The sequence below is a fragment of the Lissotriton vulgaris genome, chromosome 7 (genome assembly GCF_964263255.1).
Source record: "Lissotriton vulgaris chromosome 7, aLisVul1.2, whole genome shotgun sequence".
In the NCBI taxonomy this organism is placed as follows: domain Eukaryota; kingdom Metazoa; phylum Chordata; class Amphibia; order Caudata; family Salamandridae; genus Lissotriton; species Lissotriton vulgaris.
In genome coordinates, this window is record NC_141695.1 from 205033592 (window position 1) to 205058670 (window position 25079).

The window sequence follows — 25079 nt, forward strand, 5'->3', positions numbered from 1 at the left end:
CTCATGTTCGTTGATGTTCCACGTGAGAATGATGCGGTTATCTTTGGAGTTCAGGTCAGTTAAGGCTGACTCTAGGTTTTCTTGGGTGTTTTTCCAGGGGAAAAATAAGTCGTCGATGTAACGAACATATAACTTAAGGTTGTCTGACCAGTTGGAGTCGGCGTAGATATGAGTTGATTCAAATTCTGCCATATAAATGTTCGCATAGGTCGGTGCAGCGCAATTGCCCATTGAAATTCCGGACATTTGGAGATACCATTGTTGTACATGTGTGAAATAGCTATGATATAGTGTAAAAATCAACAGTTCCATAAGAAACATCTGTAAAGTATCCGTAAGGTTGCTGCTGAATAAGGCTTTTCTATGGCTTCAATACCACCTCTGTGGGGGATGGAAGTGTAGAAGCTTTTGACATTGGCGGTGCAAAAGATGACATGTTCATCTGTGGCTATGGTTATTTCTGAAAGTTTTTTGAGAAATTCGGTTGTGTCTTTGATGTAACTCTTGAGGTTCGTTACAATGGGTTGTAGATGTTGATCTAAGAATTTTCCTGTTGGTTCATGGAGAGACCCCCTCGTGGACACTATGGGTCGAAACGGGGGGTCATTCAAATTCTTGTGTATTTTTGGTAGCATAATTATAGACGGACTTTTTGGATGTTCAACAATGAGATATTTCTTCGTACGGTCGTCTATTGTACCATCCTGATAAGCTTTGGAGACAAGATCTGTTAGTTCGGACTTGTATTGTTCGGTGGGGTTGTTATTTAGTTGCATGTAGGTTTCTGGATCAGTGATATGATCTTTGATTTTAGCTTCGTACATGCTGGTATTAAGCACAACCAAGGCGCCACCTTTGTCGGCTTTTAGACATTTGATAGTTTTATTGCCTGCAATTTTTCTCAAGATATCCTTGTCTTTTGTGGTAATGTTTTGTTTCGTTTTTTTGGAAAAGTTGATCTTAGATATATCTTGTTTTACGAGTGTCTCAAAAGTATCGATACTTTTATGACTACATGGTGGCATGTATCTGCTGGAAGTTTTTAAACCGAGGAGTTGATCCGGTTTAGTGTCGGTAATTGGTGGAAGTACGTTCTTGAAAAAGTGCCTTAAGCGTTATTTGTGAGTGAGTCTGAAGGTGCTCAATTCTAGTTCAAGAAGATTCGTAGAAGTCGTAGGAATGAATGAAGTACCCTTCTGTAGAAGTTTGGTTTCATGTGCGGTCAAAGCAGTATCAGAAATGTTAATAACTAGCGATTCCTCCTCCCCTTAATATACCTATTAAAATGCCCGTGTGGCATGATATATGTTGGCAAAACCACCAGGAAAATAAAGACTCGTCTAAACGAACACAAATCAATTACCAGAAACCTAAAATCAAGCATCGCAATACATTTTACTGAATCTAACCACAACGTGGCCCAACTCAAATTTTTGGTGCTTGACATGGTCCATAAACAAAAAGGAAAAGACAATAACAAAACACTTCTCCAGCGCGAGACCGCCTGGATATATAGACTACAGGCAATGAGGCCACATGGCCTCAATGACCGGATCGAATTTAGTTGCTTCATATAATACCACTCGTGGTACATATGTTTCACCCTGCATCTTTTGTTCCCTCTGCTTGAGTATAATTCTTGCATATGGTTCTAATTTGTACATTGTTTACATTTGTTGCACACACTCCCCCGAGCAACCACCCCTCTTCAAGATGGCCGCCACACCCGTCGTCATCCCCTCAGTCCCTTTAGTGTTCACAGCCCATCACTCCGCGTAGCTACATACACCGGCGTCTTCACTCTGCCAAAACTCCGCGAACCATTAGCGAATCGACAGTGAACCTTCAGGCCGTCCCACCCTCCATTCTAAAGTAAGTTGGAGCTCCGACTGGGACCCGCGTTACCATTTCTTAACGCTGGGTTCTTACCCTCCCTAACATTTCTTAACGCTGGGTCCTTACCCTCCCTGACAGGTTGTTTACCCCTTTTTCCCTCTTAGAGATCCTTGACCTTCCATGATCCCAACACGTAAGTGTATCCGCATATATTTTGCTTTTCCCCACACTGAACCTACACTTTCCCCACCTCATTCACGTTGTCACTACACCCCCTTGGTTGTCCACTTTAATACAATGTACTATATTTGAATGCAAGTTTATATGTGTTATGCTTTGATAGGTAAAAGCGTTTTTATTGTGTTTACAGAGCTCCTTGACAAAGGGCATTCTCTTCCCGAAATGCATCGGAGCATTCCTTTGGAAATGTCAACTAACATTTCGCAATAATATTGGGATATATGAATTTTGGAACTTTTTTTCAACTAATGAACATGAACATGATTAATTTGTGAATAAATAATCAACTGTCAGAACTAACACTGGAGTCTGTCTTTATACGATGAACCTAAGAGTGTGCCCAATTGCAAGGATGCATTTACTTCCCATGTAACGCACTCAATCAGTTATTTCTCACGACGTACACGGACGGTTACGTCACTTGCCGGAGCACCCGAAAGCTCCATTGTAACCTCCCAAGATAACCACAGGGAAATTGAATTTAATCTTCAGCTGTGCGCCACGCCATCCATTTCAGTACTATAGAATTATCAGGGACAACATACTTCACCTTCCAGAGCTCTTTTGGAAATGCCTGCTGCTGTTTTGGGCCTTCTGAGGAACTGCGTGTCGCAAGGAGCTGGAAGCGCGACTCAACGAGAAGAAGCTTGTCGCCTTCACTGTGCCTGCCGTCCCCACTCTGAAGGTGGTTGTCGCCGATAGAATTGTTGCACTGCACCACATCGGAGAGAAGCGTGCCGCAACGAAGAGGAAGTGTGTGCAACTCCGAAGGAGGGTGTCGCCGCTGTAGCTGTCACATTGCACCGTATCAAGAGAAGAGTCTCGCAAAGAGGTCGTAGCATGTAGCTGTGCCTGCAGTCCCAACTCCGAAGGAGGGTGTGGCCGCTGGAACTGTCGCACTGCACCCCATCAAAGAAGAGCACCTCGCATACCCGAGAAGCGTGCTGCCGTCAGAGCTGCTGCCATCGCATCTTGGATGTCACAGCTGTAGTTGTCACTTCAAGCAGAAGCTTCATGCATCGTGGGAGAAGAGTGTTGCTGCTGGAGCTTCTGCTGACACATCGTCAGGGTGTCGCCACTGCAGTCCATGCATCGAACTGAGAACTTCTCGCGAGCCGCATCTGGAAGTTCTTCACGTCTTTATTTCTTTGTATCTGAATTTTGCTGCATTCTCATCGCTGCGACATTGCTTGTCAACAACATACCCACTTCAAGATATTGAATGATCACCTGCTTGGTACTTTGCCTCAGTTTTTCATGCACTACAATAGCTAGAGAGTGCCTTTAAGGCATGTTCCATCATCAGCAGAGCCATCCGGGGAAACATTCGTATTTCTTCAGGTTTGTATATCAGAGTATTGAATAAAACATATCAAAATGCAATCGTATCATGCCCTTAATGTCAACACAACGCAATTCATGAAGGTAAATATGTATTGTAAGTAAAAAGATGTCTATCCTAACTACACATTACATAGCTTGAAAAGATGTAGAAAGAAGGTACATATATACATGGAGTTAAGTATAGGAAGCCCATACTCAGATATGTATGAGTATATACTTATCGTTACAATATTCTGGTAATCATTGTTCCTATCTTGTCATTCGTGAATGTCGATATTTAAAGCTTGCTTTCCTGTATACAAGCTAAATTGCACAGATACTCCCAGGACATGGCACTAAACTGAAGAGTAGTACCTCTTCTTACCAAATAGAAAGTTGGTGGTACATCATTCTAAGTACAGGCAACAAAACCTTGCAACTCTGTACCAGCAAAAATATGAAGTAAACAAGCCTATCTGATCTTCAAAAGGGAAGAAATGGCCTAGCTGTTCCTGAGATCAGAGGAGAACAGAACAGAGCACACCGCCTAAAAGGGTTTCAAAATACACAGAAAACATCACAACTTGACAATACCACAGCCACTGTAATCATTGAAGGCACTGGATGATACTTATACTGCACTTTGCAGTCCAGATAAAATATGTTATTTTTAGACCTAGAGAACAATCACATCAGGCCACCTCTAATCAAAAACCAATAGGACATGTCATACTTAAAGGCAGCCACCACCAGCTTACCTACCAAACTGCTGAATACAAATGAGGACATGCACACTAGCCAAGAGAGCAGTGGGCTAGTGTGCATGTCCTAGTGAGCAGTGGCAGCTCCTCGATGGAGTGCTGCAGGGCACTGAGGCAAGGAGGGGCGGGGTGGGTGTAGTAAACTCTGGCATACGGCCGAAGGAAGTTAAGTAAAAAAATAAATAAATAAAACGAATTACGTTGTGCGTGCTGCATCACCATTTGGCGTTGCAGTGTTTGCAGCGCCTTGAGACCCTACGGGTATGTAGCGCGCTTTATAAGTGTCACTGATTGATTGATTGATTGATTGTTTGTGATGTGATTTGTTTTAGGTATTTATTTCTTTACTTAACTTCCTTCTGCCGTATGCCAGAGTTTACTACCTCCACCCTGCCCCTCCCCCGTCCTGCCCCTCCACTCCGCAGCACTCCATCGAGGAGCCGCCACTGCCAAAGAGATCTTCCCAGTGACCACTGGCACCTTGGATGACCTTGGTAATGTACATCCGAGCAAGCTTCCTTCGCCAGCTTTAACATTAGACACTCTAAAGCATTATAAGGGCATTTTTACTTAGCCTATAAGCATCTGTTTGTGGCCTGTAGTGCTGTACATTCACATACTGTGCATACTTTCACTGTCTAGTGTTGGGCTCAGAAGCATAGAAACTCGTTTCGCTTCGAAATACATATTTTCAAGTCACAGAAACTTGTGACTCTACCCGTTAGGATGGCCTTGAGGAAAGGCTACACCTAAAGGAGTTGAAGGGGGTGGAGGTGGGATTTGGTCAGACTGATGGTGAAACCTGGACCATGTAAGTTTATTGTTCGGGCATAGGCTCCATTGTTATATTGTTTTTTTCTGCACGAAGGCCAAGAGTGAAGGTGGAGCCAACAAACACAGTAAAGTTGCCTTTGTAGACTGAAGTATGAAACATAACAAAAAGTTAAAAATATCTGCAACAACAGCAGGTGTTCAGGGAGGAGAGTGGATGCATGTGAATCTACAACACTACATGCCACAAACGCACTATTTTTGGGTCATCAACTTCCATATTGGATGATAGTAATTAAGAACTCCATATGTGACCTGAAGCGTAACTCAAATCAACAGAGTATTGGGCTGATTACGAATATGGGTGCCATTTATCACACCTGATAAATAACAAAATCCTGGGTACATTATTGATCCAGTGCCATAAACAGCGGCTATTACGAGTTTGTGGCAAATGACATGCACTTTATGGTGTTTAATGCACCAAAATATGCACAATACTGTAAATACTGTATGCTTTTCTTTGATAAATGTTTTGCAGGTTTACCTGCTGAAATGTAATGAAGATTGTGCTATTTAACACATCCAATGTGTTGAATACTCTTAAACTTGTAATTCTGACCCATGCGTAAAAGGGGTTTCTGCACGGGTCAGAATCAACCAGCCCACTCATAATCAGGCTTTATTGTGAACGACCTGCCCTCGATCTCTGCCCTGTCTTTCCTTTATCACTCTGTTAAACTCTGTGACTCAAGAGAGATAAGATCCCAATAAAACACTCACACGAGACACCAAAATGCCTCCCACACAGGACTCATCGCAAATACACCCTTACAACCAAGCAGTCTCCCACAGTGCAGCCTGCTGCCTGCCCAGCAATGCACCTTAGAACGTCACAGTGGGACGCAAATCCCTATAAAATCAGTTTCAGCAGCAGGATCCACTGCTCTCTACTCATGGACTGCAGTGCATTGATATCGAAGAGAAAAGCACTATATGGCTGTAAGTGCAAAACCGGACTCTGGAGGGAAAGTGAGCTCATGGCCACTGCTTCATAAGTGAGCCTATACCAGTTTTCAGAAACTACCGGATTGCTGTGCAGTTCTCACACGTTTAATGTTAGTGATTATATGTTTTAACACAATATTATTTCAATTTCTCAGTAATGTTCATATTCATATCCAACAATTAAAGTTCAAAGACTTACATCGAATGGACAATTCAATGGATCTGGACGCTGATTTGCCACTTGGGTAAGTAGCTGAACACACAAACCACTTCCAATGATGCTCTGAAGCGGGGGTGTATTTCAACAGCAACACAGTCCTCCATATTCCGTCCGAGAGGTCTTCGTGGTAAACGCGGACATTGCCCTTAATCTTGTCCCATGCCAGGGTAGGTGGGTGGGTGGGGCAGGTGTGCTCCACAGAGCAGGTGATGTTTTCTGGGACCCCTTCAGTCATTGTGTAAGGGTAGGTCACCTTTGGCGGCGTTGGGGTATCTGCACAAAACACAAATGGACACATTTGATTATTCTTCTGATGAAGGAGCTCCCTCTGAAACTGTGTCTGGGCCTCAAGTGATGCAAGTTTTTACATCAGAATACGGAGCATTTTGATCAAACAGGGCAAAGTTTATTTCAGATGACTTCACACAAAGCGTGCTCACTCTATTAGTGGCATATCTGAAAGCCAAGTTCCTTGTTCTGACGACTGATTAGGTCACACTCCAGGGTGTGCAAATCTAGTGACGTCAATGTTTAATCTTTTTTAATCGTTGCTCATGACAATGTGCTTGCTGGACCTTAGACTTAACAGGGCACAACCTTCATCCCTGTCCAGCCGGTTTTAGGCACAACTGGTGGCCTGGACCATGACATGTTCCCAGTTTCCTTGTGCCCAGTTCTCGTAAACTAGAACATGTGCACTCTATATTAATCACACACATTCACTTCTAGATTATTGTAACCTGAAAGGGGAATACCTAGAAGAGAAAAAACATGGTAACCATAACTTCGAGTAAACAGGGTCACCACCTCACCCATCTCACCCCTTTCATCAAGGACTATAAAACAATGCTTTCAGGTGTGCTATGGAGAAGTGTGGCTCACTGGTTAGAGGAGGCAGACCTGGAAGCAGAGGTCAGCCTCGGACCAAGGTTCAATTCCTGGCTCGGCGTGGTCTTGAGTCCTAAAAAAAAATTGTCCATGGACTCGACAATTCTCGCTCCAGTGCCTACTCGATTCACGGGTTCACACTCTGGGCAATAGCTTGCTTAATCTCCACAATGGCCCCTCGCGGCGGGATGCCTGGCTTTCAACTTGCGTATACCCTGCTGGAGTTATCTCGCAGGGGAATACCAGGACAGGTTCCCAAAGCAAGCGCTTAGAAACCGCTCAGTGATTTGCGCTATATAAATTCCTGTACATTTACATTTACATCATGATGGAAGCGAAGCAAGGCTACAGAAACCTAGAATGCATTAGGTTGTTTGAAGAAAGTCCAGGACATGAAAAACTGTCTCTAAAGTAACATGGCCACTCAAGTGGACCTTAAACAGAGCTGATGTCTCTTCAAACCACTCTGCTAGATCCAGAAAAAATTCTGCCATCCAGAACAGTCTATCACACACAGTTCAGAATATAAACCTGCATGGGAGCTTTAAACAGAGGGGCAGCTGATATTGAGTATCCTTTCTAGAAGAAAATAACAGTAAGCAAATGAGTCCTTTAGCTGTTTAAGTGCAAAACTCTGCAGCCAAAATCTGATGTCCGTAAGACAAATTTCCATTTTCCTTTCCTTTCACTAAGCTCTGAAGTTAGTTCTTGTTATACCTCCTGCAAAGCCAGTGTGTCTGTGGAGTGGAATGTTGGTGTGAGAGGTGGCAGTGGAATGTTGGATGAGTGAGGGTGTCAGTTGGAGGACAGGCTGAGCAGCAGGAACGCTGCTCCTGGTGGGGCTCTGCTCTTCTACTTGTAACATCTTATCCTAAATAAATCTACTTGAAGAATCTACATGGATTGTATCATCATATATTTACTACAGTTCTCTTTTGCCAGCTCCCTGCTTTTATATAGCTATACGAGATGCTAGCTGTAAATACCAGCAACGTTTTGTAGTTTATTTCCGATTTAACTTGGGCACTCTCAAAGAACTAGAACTGCTCTATGTGTGGTGATATGGCCACTTAAGGGCTGATAAGATTAAACTACAGGTACCCACCATGAGCAAACCTTTAAGAAGATGTATGTATTCCACTGAACATCAGATCAATCATGGTACCTCACTGGGATTACTGAATAATTCCTTATTTGTCTGCTGGTGGTTCTAATCTATACATTTTGAATTTCTGTTCCATGAGCTTGCACCTTTAGGACACCATTTTCTCATCAAAATCACAGGCAAATTGTGTTGTGCTATGGATAGTCTGCTTTGCTTCATTGAAGCCTGCGGCATGGAAGAATGGAGAAGGGAGCTGCTGATCTGTTTTACAGGTGTGCTACTATAAACTTTGTGGGGAGATGTCTACACCTGCTTCCAACAGAACTTAATTAATTGGAAGCTCTGCTAGATACCAACATAATTGAACAATACAAAAGTAAATGTTGCCTAACAAATTCTATTTCGAGTTTATTTGTGTGTTCATGGCTAAATTACTATGCTGGCTATCCCTAGGAGGGAGACCATGTCCTTTGAGCATTCTTCTGAAAGAGGGACTTTCTTAATCCCCCTTGGAGATTTTTGAACTTCACAAATTCCATGTACCGATTTATTGAGAGAGGGCGGCTGGTGCCATTTGAAAGTGGTAGGGCGTAAAATGTTCGGTGCAGCACACCATGGCGAGCGAGTGAGGCCGAACAGCCTAAGGGAGGTTTGAGGGTTTCTCCCCCCAAGAAAATTTTGAAAAAGAGTCAGCAAACTGCATTTTCAAGCAAATTTGAGCAAGCAAGAAGATTAATAAAGCAATTGTTAAAGTGCAGTTATTACATTAATAAGGAGGACCACCGCACTGACGCCAGCATGAACATCCAACCTCTTAAGCATCTTCATGGTTCCTTCTCTGCCTCCCTGAGAGTGCCCACTTTCATTTTCTTTCGGTGATATACAGGGCTTTAAGTTGGATGTAAAATCTGGGGGTCTCTCATAGGAGGATGGCTGCTGTAATTAAGGTTGTGGCTTAAAACACTTAAGTTAAAAATCTGTGCTTAGCATTGTGTGTGCCCACTGGTATTTTGCTGCTTCTCATTCATCCAGTTATATAACACAACAAGTAACATTACACCTACAGCAAGCCAGAACTATTGGCTTTGTCAATGATTGTAAATTGCATAAGATAAATGAACAACGATTAGGACTTCAGTGTATATAATATTGAAAATGCTGCCAGTCTTGTGGGTGAGGTTGTGGCTAAGGCTAGAGCTGCTGACTATCAAGCTGAGAAAGCAGGTTTGAGCCTCAGGTGGGCTCAACATCGTATGATTTAAAACATGACTTTGCCTAAAACCTTACCTCTGCAATAATACAACCCGTCACTTTCTTTGATGTAACTTAAAAGAGACTTGTTTTTCAGATTTATATAGCCCAAACCTGGAGCGCTTTACATGAGCAATTGCAATTGTCGAGTCCTTAGCAGCAGCGGGGGTTTGTGCCTATTTCTGCTACGTCTGGTCTCAGTTCTTGAACCGCAGCAGTCTTCTACCATCGTCTTCTTGTGTCAGTCAAATCTAAAGTCAGAGTCTCTGGAGCCACCTAAATACTGAATTTAGGAGCGTGCTTAGGGGAGGTCAGGGCTGCCTACCTGTATGATGCTTACACTCTTCATGCTCACCCACGTGGGGGGTGGCTTACCCCGACTCCTAACAGACTGCAATCCCCATCCCCAAGATGGAGGATAGTGAAAAATTGGGTTTACCTCACCTGTCTCACCTGAGGGATGGTACAGTAGGGAGGTAGGCCTACCTCCTACTTTACTTAATTTTCCGGCCAGTCCTCCTGCCAAGAGTATAGCAGGACTGTGGGGTCATCTGCTTCTAACCGCAGAGGACTGGGGGCAGGTTTAAAAGGCAACATCTCCTTTGAAGTACCTGCATTTGCCAAGTCAGATCCTGCAGGAGGCAAGGTGTGACCACCTCTGCCCAGAGCAGGTTTTTTTCTCTGGACCTGGAGAGCCCTGGTTCTCCAACCAGGAGTCCAGAAACATGTCTCATGATGGCCAAACCAAAGTGGATGATGGACGAAGTATTGCAAACACTCACCTCCAGTCAGCTGATCTGGGTTTAATCCATCACCGTTCTTTAGCCCACTCTGCCACCCCAGTTCAGAAATGGCCATATGCAAATTAGTCTGACCCTGTGCCTCATGGGAGCAGTCCAGCCCGCACTGCCAAGCTATGTCTTCCCTGGACTGAAAATAAGCATTCGGGGACCGGTTTCTGGCAAATGAGCTGTCATTAGCCAGGTTTATTATATTACATATTACATGGTACAGTACAATGTATCTGCAAAATTACTGTGGGGCAGCCAGAGATCTACTAGTTATGAGATTATCCCAAACAAGAAATTTTCCTGTGCTAGTGCAGCTTCAAGATAGTTGCCCTGGGGCACTCTGGGACATGTAGTGTAGGCAATACACCTTTTGGCAGTTAAGCTCCCTTCATGAGTCGCCCTACCTCATAAGGCTATGCCACCCTATTACCTCTAAATATATCAGAATTTATTTTAGACAGGGTTTATTTTCAGTTCTTACGGGGTTCGAGCATCCTTAGTAGTTGAATGTGTGTGGTGTATGTGCCTGTTGTTGCAGCTGGCTGTGGTCCCATTGCTGTGCAAATGAACATGCAGCAATCTTCAATTGCAAGTGACTCTCTCACTGGAGACAGAGGACTAGGGCAAATTTGGCAACTCAGGGAAGCTGCAATCCTTAAACCCTGTAGATTAATTCAGGTGTCATTGTTAACTCCCTCTAATGGCCACACTGGCTGAGCCAAAAATCCTCTTCCCTAATAATTGAAAAGCCCATCAGAAAGGAGTCTGGATTTCTTGGCAAAATTGTTGCTTAAGCCCAGTGGAGTCCTAGAGATTCTATTGGGTGGTCAAGCAACAGGCGTCCCAAGTCGTTGCACAAATGATTCAGATATGATGAAAGCAAGTTCGTAGACCACCTCTGTTTTGGGGAAATTTCAGCAGTGCTGTCACGGTGCAAGTTTATGATACTGCAGCTACAGTTCACAGTTCTAGGGTAAAATGCGCACCTAAGCACGTCCGTATGCTAAAGTCGCCTCTCCTCTAAGTTAGCCCTTTCCAAATGTAAGTCTCTAGTCAGGCGAGGCACAACTAAGGGAAGGGAGTGAACACGCAGCTATCCACTGCTCTGAGTATCACCTCTCCTTCTTTACACCTTGCTTAAAGCTGCAGCATATTGATGTCATATGCACTACAACCATGTGGTTCTGTGGTGGACTCTGAGGAGGAGCTACACCATATGTGGGGAGTTGTAAGGGTGTGCTTAATTTTGAATATTATATAATGCACAGAGTGTGATTGCATGCTGGAGAATAAATAAGTGTTTGACTGCAGCTCCCCTGTGCCGTATTTAATCTGCAATTTACAAAAAGGGGGTGGTGATGAACAGAGTGTCTGAGTTAAACAGACCACTCTTACCCAGTCCAAAGATCAGGGCTTGATCCATCACCGGGAACAGGGCAGACTAAACTACCAAGCCAATTCTTCACCAGAAAGGAGACAAGCTACCGGGGACCGGTTTCTGGCATTTCAGCCTTCTTCGGCCCGGCTTGCTTGAATCCTGATGGAGCAGTGAGAAAGGGACTCATGTCTGAGTATACCCTGCCACACCTATGGTGGCCAAAAACGATTTACAAAAAGGGGGTGGTGATGAACAGAGTGTCTGAGTTAAACAGACCACTCTTACCCAGTCCAAAGATCAGGGCTTGATCCATCACCGTTATTTATCTCACTGCCCCATCCCAGCTCAGAACCTGGCTATATGCAAATCAGTCTGTCCCTGGCCCAGTGCATCATGGGAACAGGGCAGACTAAACTACCAAGCCAATTCTTCACCAGAAAGGAGACAAGCTACCGGGGACCGGTTTCTGGCATTTCAGCCTTCTCGGCCCGGCTTGCTTGAATCCTGATGGAGCAGTGAGAAAGGGACTCATGTCTGAGTATACCCTGCCACACCTATGGTGGCCAAAAACGATTTACAAAAAGGGGGTGGTGATGAACAGAGTGTCTGAGTTAAACAGACCACTCTTACCCAGTCCAAAGATCAGGGCTTGATCCATCACCGTTATTTATCTCACTGCCCCATCCCAGCTCAGAACCTGGCTATATGCAAATCAGTCTGTCCCTGGCCCAGTGCATCATGGGAACAGGGCAGACTAAACTACCAAGCCAATTCTTCACCAGAAAGGAGACAAGCTACCGGGGACCGGTTTCTGGCATTTCAGCCTTCTTCGGCCCGGCTATCTCACTGCCCCATCCCAGCTCAGAACCTGGCTATATGCAAATCAGTCTGTCCCTGGCCCAGTGCATCATGGGAACAGGGCAGACTAAACTACCAAGCCAATTCTTCACCAGAAAGGAGACAAGCTACCGGGGACCGGTTTCTGGCATTTCAGCCTTCTTCGGCCCGGCTTGCTTGAATCCTGATGGAGCAGTGAGAAAGGGACTCATGTCTGAGTATACCCTGCCACACCGGGCCGAAGATGGCTGTAATGCCAGAAACCGGTCCCCGGGAGCTTGTTTCCTTCCCAGTGTAAGAATTGGCTTTTGTAGTTTGGTTTGCCCTGTTCCCATCATGCACTGGGACAGGAACAGACTAATTTGCATACAGCCAGGTTCTGAAACTGGAATGGTGCAGTGAGCTAAAAAACGGTGTTGGATCTAGCCCTGATCTTTTGACTGGGTGGGAGCCTTCTGCTTAATTCAGAGACTCTGTCCCTCACCACCCCTTGTTGTAAATATTTTTGTCCACACTAAGCGTGGAAGGGTATTCTCAGATGTGAGACCCTTGCTCATTGCACCATCAGGATTCAAGCAAACCGGGCCGAAGACGGCTGTAATGCCAGAAACCGGTCCCCGGGAGCTTGTTTCCTTCCCAGTGTAAGAATTGGCTTTTGTAGTTTGGTTTGCCCTGTTCCCATCATGCACTGGGACAGGAACAGACTAATTTGCATACAGCCAGGTTCTGAAACTGGGATGGTGCAGTGAGCTAAAAAACGGTGTTGGATCTAGCCCTGATCTTTTGACTGGGTGGGAGCCTTCTGCTTAATTCAGAGACTCTGTCCCTCACCACCCCTTGTTGTAAATATTTTTGTCCACCCTAAGCGTGGAAGGGTATTCTCAGATGTGAGACCCTTGCTCATTGCACCATCAGGATTCAAGCAAACCGGGCCGAAGACGGCTGTAATGCCAGAAACCGGTCCCCGGGAGCTTGTTTCCTTCCCAGTGTAAGAATTGGCTTTTGTAGTTTGGTTTGCCCTGTTCCCATCATGCACTGGGACAGGAACAGACTAATTTGCATACAGCCAGGTTCTGAAACTGGGATGGTGCAGTGAGCTAAAAAAGAGTGTTGGATCTAGCCCTGATCTTTTGACTGGGTGGGAGCCTTCTGCTTAATTCAGAGACTCTGTCCCTCACCACCCCTTATTGTAAATATTTTTGTCCACCCTAAGCGTGGAAGGGTATTCTCAGATGTGAGACCCTTGCTCATTGCACCATCAGGATTCAAGCAAACCGGGCCGAAGACGGCTGTAATGCCAGAAACCGGTCCCCGGGAGCTTGTTTCCTTCCCAGTGTAAGAATTGGCTTTTGTAGTTTGGTTTGCCCTGTTCCCATCATGCACTGGGACAGGAACAGACTAATTTGCATACAGCCAGGTTCTGAAACTGGGATGGCGCAGTGAGCTAAAAAACGGTGTTGGATCTAGCCCTGATCTTTTGACTGGGTGGGAGCCTTCTGCTTAATTCAGAGACTCTGTCCCTCACCACCCCTTGTTGTAAATATTTTTGTCCACCCTAAGCGTGGAAGGGTATTCTCAGATGTGAGACCCTTGCTCATTGCACCATCAGGATTCAAGCAAACCGGGCCGAAGACGGCTGTAATGCCAGAAACCGGTCCCCGGGAGCTTGTTTCCTTCCCAGTGTAAGAATTGGCTTTTGTAGTTTGGTTTGCCCTGTTCCCATCATGCACTGGGACAGGAACAGACTAATTTGCATACAGCCAGGTTCTGAAACTGGGATGGTGCAGTGAGCTAAAAAACGGTGTTGGATCTAGCCCTGATCTTTTGACTGGGTGGGAGCCTTCTGCCTAATTCAGAGACTCTGTCCCTCACCACCCCTTGTTGTAAATATTTTTGTCCACCCTAAGCGTGGAAGGGTATTCTCAGATGTGAGACCCTTGCTCATTGCACCATCAGGATTCAAGCAAACCGGGCCGAAGACGGCTGTAATGCCAGAAACCGGTCCCCGGGAGCTTGTTTCCTTCCCAGTGTAAGAATTGGCTTTTGTAGTTTGGTTTGCCCTGTTCCCATCATGCACTGGGACAGGAACAGACTAATTTGCATACAGCCAGGTTCTGAAACTGGGATGGTGCAGTGAGCTAAAAAACGGTGTTGGATCTAGCCCTGATCTTTTGACTGGGTGGGAGCCTTCTGCTTAATTCAGAGACTCTGTCCCTCACCACCCCTTGTTGTAAATATTTTTGTCCACCCTAAGCGTGGAAGGGTATTCTCAGATGTGAGACCCTTGCTCATTGCACCATCAGGATTCAAGCAAACCGGGCCGAAGACGGCTGTAATGCCAGAAACCGGTCCCCGGGAGCTTGTTTCCTTCCCAGTGTAAGAATTGGCTTTTGTAGTTTGGTTTGCCCTGTTCCCATCATGCACTGGGACAGGAACAGACTAATTTGCATACAGCCAGGTTCTGAAACTGGGATGGTGCAGTGAGCTAAAAAACGGTGTTGGATCTAGCCCTGATCTTTTGACTGGGTGGGAGCCTTCTGCTTAATTCAGAGACTCTGTCCCTCACCACCCCTTGTTGTAAATATTTTTGTCCACCCTAAGCGTGGAAGGGTATTCTCAAATGTGAGACCCTTGCTCATTGCACCATCAGGATTCAAGCAAACCGGGCCGAAGATGGCTGTAATGCCAGAAACCGGTCCCCGGGAGCTTGTTTCCTTCCCAGTGTAAGAATTGGCTTTTGTAGTTTGGTTTGCCCTGTTCCCATCATGCACTGGGACAGGAACAGACTAATTTGCATACAGCCAGGTTCTGAAACTGGGATGGTGCAGTGAGCTAAAAAACGGTGTTGGATCTAGCCCTGATCTTTTGACTGGGTGGGAGCCTTCTGCTTAATTCAGAGACTCTGTCCCTCACCACCCCTTGTTGTAAATATTTTTGTCCACCCTAAGCGTGGAAGGGTATTCTCAGATGTGAGACCCTTGCTCATTGCACCATCAGGATTCAAGCAAACCGGGCCGAAGACGGCTGTAATGCCAGAAACCGGTCCCCGGGAGCTTGTTTCCTTCCCAGTGTAAGAATTGGCTTTTGTAGTTTGGTTTGCCCTGTTCCCATCATGCACTGGGACAGGAACAGACTAATTTGCATACAGCCAGGTTCTGAAACTGGGATGGTGCAGTGAGCTAAAAAACGGTGTTGGATCTAGCCCTGATCTTTTGACTGGGTGGGAGCCTTCTGCTTAATTCAGAGACTCTGTCCCTCACCACCCCTTGTTGTAAGTATTTAATCTGCAGGCTTCATGGCTGATGAAAACGCTTAATCTGGCAACGAGTAATGGATACATGGCCCAAAGAAGCAAGGCTGCTCTCCCTGAGTGTTTGAAAGAGTACGACAAACTGCTTGTGCGAGCCATGTGTGCCTCAAATCTATGCAAGCATCTGAGACTGGTACATGTGGAGTTAAAGCCCTGCTATGAACAGAACCTAACCTCAATAACAAGGGACGCAGGATACAACACAGCTGTGTTCTTGAAACCACCACCGCCATTCCACATTTTCAAGAAGCAGAACAATGGTGCCTGGTGGGCTGCATGGATTGAAGCATTCGATGATTTCGTAGATGAGCAAGACAACGGAGATGAAAAGAAAATCATCAAATACTTGAAAAACCTTGCAGGCGATGAAGTGAAAGATGTGCTAAAGAAAGTTTCACAGTTACAAGATGTATCCTTCTCAATAAGATCGGACATTTCTCATATTACAGAGGCTAGAAGGTGGCAGCTGGGCAAGGGGATGGATACTTTGAGAGAACTTGGTGCTCAAGTACAGTTAAGGCTCCCCGCATTCTTGAAAGTGATGTGGGCTAACAAGATGCATAACTTCAGATTTACGGAGGAGGTGGATAGTTTTCTGGCACATAACAAATCTTTAGGTAGCTGAAGTCATATTTAAATGTTATTGCAGGGAGTTTTTTCTTTTCTTTTTTCTTTTGCTTATATGGGTGTGATAGAGGTTAGTGGGTCTCGGCTCAAAGAGGCAATTATTAAATTGACAATGAGTGGTCAAAGAGGATTCCCAGGGGCGGGGTGGGAGGGCAGTGGGGTTTTGCACTTGTGTGGGTTGGGCGCATTGGGAGCAAACCCGTAAAAGGGGCCTTGTGTGACTTAATAATTTCCTGTGGATGTAGCGTGTGGTGGAAGCACAAATATGACAGGGGTAGATATGGCTTAGGAGGAGGTGTTTTGAAAGTTTTGTTTTGGAATGTGAATGTTTGAGAGTTAAGAGAAGGCAGTGCCCAGTTTCTCAAGGATAATTCATGCTTTTATTCTTATGCTTCAACAGACACACCTGTTGATCTCAGAATGTAAGGCAGTGTTTGATAAGCAAGGATGGGTTGATAATATCATAGTCTCTGATTCCAATGTTGTCCAAAGGGAGTGGTTATAATCCTCAAAACCAATTCAGGAGTAGAGTTTATTAAGTCACAGGTAGATGACAGAGGATGGTGGGTAATAGCAGAGGTGAGATGTCAGGGTGTCAAATATACTCTTACATTTAGAACTTCCCTCAGGGCTTATTTTGAGGAGATGGACCCTGAATACGAGACTTCTTCTATAACCTTTAAGCCCAGACATGATAAATAGGGAAACAGCTGTCTTCTTTCAACATTATCTGGATTCAGTCCCCTTATATATAGTATGGGATGCATTTATGGACTGGTTGAGAGGAATGTTAAAGGGTGTGTTAGACCTGGCACCTTGGCGTGAGTCTCCCCTCCACTTTTTGATGATGTACCTCATGTGTTTTGCTGGTGTTAGCTGCTCAGGGCACTGTGCAACTGCCAATCAGTGCCACAGTGCAAGTGCTCCTTGTATAAAGTGTATACATTAATTGGTTTCCATGATTGGCTTATTTGGTTTACTGTCAGACCCCAGTAAATTGCACCAGGAGTGCCAGGGCTTGTAAATACAAATGCTGCGGGTGGGTTTGCAGCACTGGTTGGCCACCCACAGAAGCGACCTGATAAAATATGTCTAAGGTCTGCCATTGCAGAACCTGCGTGCAGTCTGGTACTGTCATGCTGACTGGACAAGGGCACCCCCTTCTAGTCCCTAAACCTTCCCTTAACTTCATATTAGTCACCCCTATTGTAGGCCCAAGGTCAGGGTGCATTGTAAGTATAAGGTAGGACAAGCCCTGAGGTGTGTGGCATGTCCTAATATTGAATTACAGCCATTTTAGTTTTTCACTATTGTAAGGCTACCTGTTCTCATAGGCCAGAATGGGCTGTTGGAATTGTTACACTCTATGATCCCAACAGACTCAGGGAACACGGTAGACATTCAAGTCCACCGCAGCTTGTGCTGTTTGTGTGGAGGGAGCCTCGGCAACCGAGTTCTCTTTGTGCCCTCACTTCCTGTGGCCCGAGTTTGGCGGCCATTTTATGGGTAGCGGTCTAGTGTTCGGCAGAGGCCGGCTGACCCACATAAAAAGAACACCATGGTGCAACACATATACTAGTCTTGTCCCAGGATACCAGAATTTCGGTCGGATGCTGGTAAGACTATCTCCAGGGTCATGGATGCGGAGGTGGAGGTAAGCCCAACTCTTATTTTATTTGGTATTGTGCCTATGCCGGGTGGGATATGAGATCATTTTGTACCCCAATATAAATTGGTGTTTTACCTTTTTTTATTGGCAAGGAGAGAGATCTGTATGCTATGGCACCAGAAAACTTCTCCTAGTTGGAATGCATGGTGGTATTCTGTCAATTATTATTGAGATGTAGACCAGGGTGTAATTGTCTTCAGGGAAAGGTCTGATATTGGGGTGTTTTGGAAGTGGCTGGATAACCCTTTTTGAGAAGATCTTGGGTTACCTTATGTTAGATTTGGGTATAGGATAACTTCCAATGATTAAAACCTCCGGGTCAGCTGAAGTTGATTATAAACAGTCATTCCCCCATTTAGAATATATCAGCTGAGACTAAGTATGACCAAAAGTAGCTACGGAGGTCATATGAGGCAAAAACTAATAATAAACAAAATCCTTTAGCATGAATTGCACCTCCAGTGGTACATTTCAGGAAGCATTAATCTGCTGAATTCTCAAAGACGATAAAGATTACTCTCTTTGTAATTATTGCCGTCCAATCTCTTTAAATATTACTGATTACTAAATGTTTGCGAATATTCTGGCTTTACCTATTGATCCTATTTTACCTGATCTCATTGGCCCTGAGCAAGCAGGCTTTGTCAAAGGACGACTTGCTTCTGATAATTCTTGAGTCTTTTTTAATATTCTAAGTAAAGCCTCTTCCTTGGATCACACAATTGCAGCAATTTCTGTTGATGCTGAGAAAGCTTTTTACCGGATTGGTTGGGACTTTATGTTTCAGGCTTTAAGATGAGCCAGGTTTCCTTATAAATTAATAACTTTCATTTATTTATTATATGCAGACCTCCATGCTTCCATATTTGCTAATGGTAATACCCCTGACTTCTTTTCTATTCATAGGGGGGTGAGACAAGGTTGTCCTCTGTCTCTTTTAATATGTGTCATAGCCCTAGAACCTTTCCTAACTAAAATTAGACAAGATGACCTTATTACAGGTTTTCAATCAGGTTCTCCTCAAGTTAAATTGTCAGTTTACTCTGATGATATTCTTCTCTATTGTTCCAATCCTGAAATATCCCTTAATCCCTTTCTTCAACAGGTATCCTCTTTTTCTAAACTCTCTGGTTATTGTTTAAACGCTGATAAATGCGAAATTTTGCCATAAGCTTTCTTTGCCAAAAACATCTCTTTGATTCTTCTGGTTTTACCTGGCAGCCCAATAAAATAAAATACCTTGGATTACGGTTCACACCTTCGCTGGCTAACACGCTCAAAGTGAATTTTGAGTAGATTCCTCTAAAATTAAATGATAATATTACCCAATGGCACCATCTATTTCTTTCCTGGTCGGGTCGATTAGACTCTATGAAGATGATGTTCTCCCCCTTGGCACTACACTATTTTAATGATTCCTAGTCATATTCCCCAATATTACTTTAAAAGAATTGATTCCATGTTGATAACATTTTTATGGAAAGGTAAACCATCGCGTATTGCTTTTCCCTCTCTTGAAAAGTATAGACCCAGTGGCGGCCTCAAGTTCCCTGACTTTAAGACTTATCTCTCAGCATTCTCACTCAAACAAGCTGCTAAATGGATTTCTATGGATCTCCCCTTACATCCACCTCTCTGGCTACAATTAGAAAAAGATCCTATTACCCCTTTTAGCTTTCAAGAAATTTTAACTTTTACTGCCAACATTGCCTCTTTACGCTCTCCAGTCATTACTCACTCTCATAAAATGTTGTCTCCTCTGCTATCTTCATCATCTTCCTCCATTACCTCCCTTCATAATCAACCTATCTGGCATAATAAATATTTAAAGATTCATAATTGTTCTATCATTTGGAGAACATGGCACTTTGTGTTGGAGGGGGGTGGGTTAGGGTGGGGGGTCACGAGCGGGGAGGGTCTGGGAGTTGGGGGAGGTGGGGCGGGGGGCGCGTTTATGGTGGGTTTGGTCAATGCTTGCAGTTGTGGTTATAAAATGGTCTAATGGTTGTATTAAGCAGCTTGTAGTGCAAATATGTTTGGGAAGGAAAAAAGGGCTCTAAGCTTCTTTTCTCTTGATGGGGCAGGGTAAACTGATTCTAAGTTCATGGAATATCTGTGGTCTCAATGACGCGGAAAAACGTGCACTTTTTTCTAAGATTGTTCATGTCATGAAGGTGGATATGTTATGTCTACAGGAGACCCATCTGCCTTGGGGGAGACGGGAATGTTTGAAGGTGCCTGGATATGATTTAATTGCATCTTCCAAGCAGACCTTCATGATTAGGGGTGTCGCTATCTTATTGAAGCGTGGAGTCGGGGTCTGTACCAGGGTCCGGCAGGATAGAATGGGAAGATGGATTATTGCCGAAATTTTAGTTGATAAAAGACCTTTAACTCTGTGTACCATCTATGGTCCAAATCTGAGCGATCCGGAGTTGTTCAAATATTTAAACGTAGAATTAGCTGCTTGGCCGTTTCCCCTATTTGTTTGTGGCGATATGAATATCAATCTATCTGCTAATTTTAAACTTTCGAGTGTTGATATTTATATCAGCAGGAAACCTAGAGTGTTTAAGGCCCTACAGGCTTTAGTCAAAGAACATGCGGTCTCCGACCTTTGGAATCGACACAATAGTATGTATGATGGGTACACATATTATTCTGCCCCTCACAATAAAATTGTCAGATTATATTACTTTTTTGTGTCAGACCATTTGGCAGACATAGCTTCTATTTCTATTCCCCCCAGAATTCTATCGGATCACAATCCGTTGCTTGTTGAATGCCCTTGAGCTCGTTTGCGTAGAACCCCCCCGGGTCTGGACATTTGAAAGAAACCTTGTGATGGACGAGGCCTATCAAGCCCACATGAGAAAATGGTTAGTTGAATTTCTTGATATTAACCAGGGAACGGCATCGGAGCCTATGGTCTGGGATGCATTAAAGGCTGCAATCCGCGGCGAGACTAAGAGTTTTTCTTCTTTCCGGTGGAGGGCCAAGCAAGAGTTGGTTAAGAGTCGCATTGAGGAGCATAGGCTCGCGGAATTAGAGTTGATATTGAAAATTAAGAACGGCCTCCCTCTAGAAGAAAGCCAGCAGGCGGTTGCTATGTTAAATCTAAATTATTGGAGTCATTCGGACAGGATCTTGCTACCAGGTATCTCCAATATCGCACAAAGATGTTCGAGTTTGGTGAGAATTAAGCATGGGCGAATTTTGCAAATCTGGGGTTTGCGAATTTTGCGAATTTGCGAACTCGCAATCTGCAAAATCCGCGAATTCTCGCGAATTTGCGGATTTTTTTTGTGTTCGCAAGGGTTTCTGCCAGTTCGCGAGGGTTTGGTACCAGTTCGCAATTGCAAACTTACTTGTCGGCTTGCAACGGTCGCAACTATGTTGTTTCTACGTCTGGTTAATCATCACAGGTTCCCAGCACCCTCTGTTTCACCACTGCCACCCTCTGTTTCACCCATGCCACCCTCTGGTACATCAATGCCACCCTCTGGTTCATCATCACTGTAGATTATGGGAGGGAAAAGCAAGCACACCTGCCCTGCTTCAACTGACATGAATTAATTTGGGGTTGGTTTATTAATGTGTCACTGTTTTAAAATTCCAGGTCTGGCACCTGCTTCCTTATCAGTAATTTGCTCTCTGTTGCAGTGCAATTATTTTTTCCAGGACCTTTGTGGCCTACGTGTAGCTATTCTATGAGCCTGCTGTGAGGGTCAGAGCAGGGTCATACAATTGTTGCAACTAGCAACTGAACTCTGGAGGGGCCCCAGTCAGGAAGCACTACAGGGAATGGTTACTAATGATGAGTTTGAACTCTTGCACCTGCTGAGTGCTTTCAGTTTTGCAAAACTCGTTTTTCTGCAATTTCGCGGGATTCGCTGGGCGCGAACTTGCGCGAGATTGGATTCGGAAGCCGCGAATTCGTGCGAATATGCGATTTGTTTTTTTGCGACGTGTTAGTTCGCAAGGTTTTGTGCGTTTTAGCGAGCCGCTTGTAGCGCAAGGCGTGAAGTTACCCTCGTGGTCGTTCAAGGGCGCGGCCATCTTGTTTGCATGACGTATTTCCGTTTCCGGGCGCGAAGTGTAATTTAGCAAAGTGTGCGGCTTGCTAGTACAATTTTGCAGGTGTTCGCGAGGAAAATCTCGCGCGAACTTACCCGCGCGGTCGTGAACAGGCGCGGCCATCTTGCTTCTTATTCATTGCTATGGTTCTGGGCATGCTTTTTGTATCCTCTCTGTATCCCTGCCATCCTTTGCTTGTTTGAAGTTTTTTTAAATCTATTTTACTTATTATCTATCTCTCTATTTTTCTAGCTCTATATTTTTGTGTTTTCTGCTACTTTTGGTTAATTTTAAACTACTTTTTTCAACTCTTTACTTTTCTTCTCTTCCCTATTCTATTTTCTTTATTATTTAGCTTCCTTTCTGCCCAGACCATGGTGAAGGGAGCCGGGAAGCATCCCGAGAAGGGGAAGGGTCCCGTACCCCGTGCCCGGCTCCCGTGCGGGCGTTTGAGGGGGGAGCAGGTCATACCCCGGGAGATCTTCAGCCCGAAGGAGGTGGCTGCACTAATTTTTAATGTTCAGCGCCGCCTCCCCAGGACCATCATGGCAGGCGGCAAGATCGGGTAGCGGGTACGGGATCCGGGAGCGTCGGAAACGGTGGGAGAAGGTGTGCCGGGCCATGTACCACCACTCTCGGGTGCGGCGCACCTACAACCAGGCCAACCGGGCTGGACGGATGTCCTGGACCGTGAACGCGATCTGCTCGACCTGCTTGGCCTTGAGATCCCTGGGCTTGGTGAGTAGTAGTAGATATTTCTTTACTACTCTGTTTTCTCCTGCTCTGTGTGTTATTATATTGCAAATTTTAGTTTTTTACCAAGAGCAATAATGCGCTCATTACAATGTAGGTAAATTATATTTCAAAATCTTCTGTGCATTTCAGGTTCACTGCTCTCCTTCTCAGTAGTGTTGCTACTATGCTTATTTGTTTTCGATTTTGTGTTCATTTCATTGGCCTGTGAAATTATGTATGAGTGTAGTTTAAAGGACGGTGTAATGCTAGACACTAAGGTTCAGATTTTTAATTACCGGCGCATCCCTGCAAAGTAGCAGGGATGCACTAGTAATTGTGTGCCACGCCACCATCACCCATGGTGCGCCGTATTTACAATGCGGCGCACCATGGGCCCAAAACATCACCAAAGCGTTACGCATCTGTGCCGTAAAGGCGGCGCATTGCTGGAGTTGCGTCGCAACGATGGAGCAGCTCCATCAATGCTCTGGGGTGCCCTATCTCCCCAATGCTGCGTCAAGCCATACATCTGCTTCAAGCAGGCGCAGGGTTTGAGTTACGCATCATTGTCGTTAAAGAGAGTGATTGAAATCTTGTAGATTTCCCTCAGCCACTTTTAGTATGCGTTCCTGCGCAGAAACACCCTCCCTTGCGCCGGAACGCCCCCTGATGGCGCAGGGCTTTACAACGTGATGCAACTCCCATATGCGTCACGTTGTTAATATACGCTGCACCATTGCGCCACTTTTGTTCTGCCGCTGCGTCACAAAAGTCACGCAACAATGGAGCAAAAAAGCCGCAAGGGGCTTCTAAATCAGCCCCTACAGACTCAAGTCCAGTCCTTCCTTTGTACACATGGCGATAAGAAGAAACAGTGGTGGTGGATTGATAGTTTGAGTATTTTAATGACTGGTTAATGTAGTAGGAAACTTTAGTGTTTTCGCTGATCTGCAATCACGATGGACTTTGTCTGTCACTTCGCGTGCTGCGGACTGCTGCCTGCCAATCCTAGGCAAACCTTTTATAGTACTTTGTTTAGTGAGTTACATAAGAAGTTTCCAATTCGACGGACCGCAAATCAAGCAATACTAATAACGTAGTAGACCACATGAGATCGGTCAATATATCCCGTGGAATAGTTGTCTATTTGCTATTTCGCCAAAATATTTTGTTATTGTTCTTTTCAAATGTTTGATTTGGTTGACAAATATCATCCATTTTTTCTGGTCTTTCTTTCTTTCATGCTGTACATCAGCTCCCCCAGGGGCAAGAGGACACAGGAGGAGGAGGAGGGTGCTGTTCAGGATGCAGGCCAGGATCGGGCAGGCGAGGGCTCCTTTGCTGGCCCCAGTAAGTTTTAATTTTAATATAGAGAACTTATTTTTTCCTAGCGTTCCTCATTCGATTTTTTCTGAATCGTCTTTGATCTTCTTGTAGACTGGATCTAAATTCTTATCCCGCCTCGACTATGACTCCCTGTGGTATTACTAGATTATTCTTATTAGTCTGTCTGTGTAGCTAACTAAGATTGCACATTTGGCAATTCCATTGGACTCCCATTCTAGTCAGCAATAGCTCTATGCACTGAGTGCAGTCCTATGGGATTGTCCATAATGTCTTTTCAAGTCTTCTAAATGTTTATGCTTTGACAATTGCCAACAATAAAAAGGTGAATGACCACCAAGAAAGAATAAGATACTACTTTACATTTGGTTTGGACAGTAGGACAATCCATTCTACTACTGTTGCAGGGACAGATCTGCACAAACAGAACTATGGACACTAAATAATGCATTGCTTAGCTTATCAATTATAATAGGTGCTGTTAGACTTTCCACATACCTCAGTGATAACAGACTTTGTAGTTGAACCCCTAATCTCCTTACTGACTAGATAGTGTGGCAGAGTCATTTAGCTCCCAAAGTCACCGATGATTGATCCCCAATGATGCAGAGGCACGGACTCATGCTTGCAAAAATTCCAAAACCTTTAGCTCGGTTAACCATGCCACGCTATTACATCGACTGGCGGGCATGGGCGTGTCGGGCGCGGCCCTAGAATGGCTGACATCCCTCCCGGATGAGCGTTTTTTTCAAGTCTTTGAGGGTGAAGCGGTGTCTCCCAAACACCCACTTAGGTGCGGGGTCCCCCAGGGCTCCTCCCTGAGTCCTACCCTTTTTAATGCCTGCATGGAACCTCTAGACAGGATAGTCCATCCCTTTGGTGTGCGTATTGTCACCTACTCGGACGAT

At 44.8% G+C, this 25079-nt stretch overlaps 1 protein-coding gene across 1 annotated transcript in view; it reads right to left on the reverse strand.

Moving 5' to 3' along the window:
• Positions 1 to 25079, reverse strand: part of LOC147701200 (sialoadhesin-like) — a 272501-nt gene that overhangs the window by 118868 nt on the left and 128554 nt on the right. The window contains exon 4 of the mRNA XM_086929319.1: positions 6139 to 6432. Coding sequence (XP_086785445.1) covers positions 6139 to 6432 — 294 coding nt within the window. The remainder of the gene's footprint in view (positions 1 to 6138; positions 6433 to 25079) is intronic.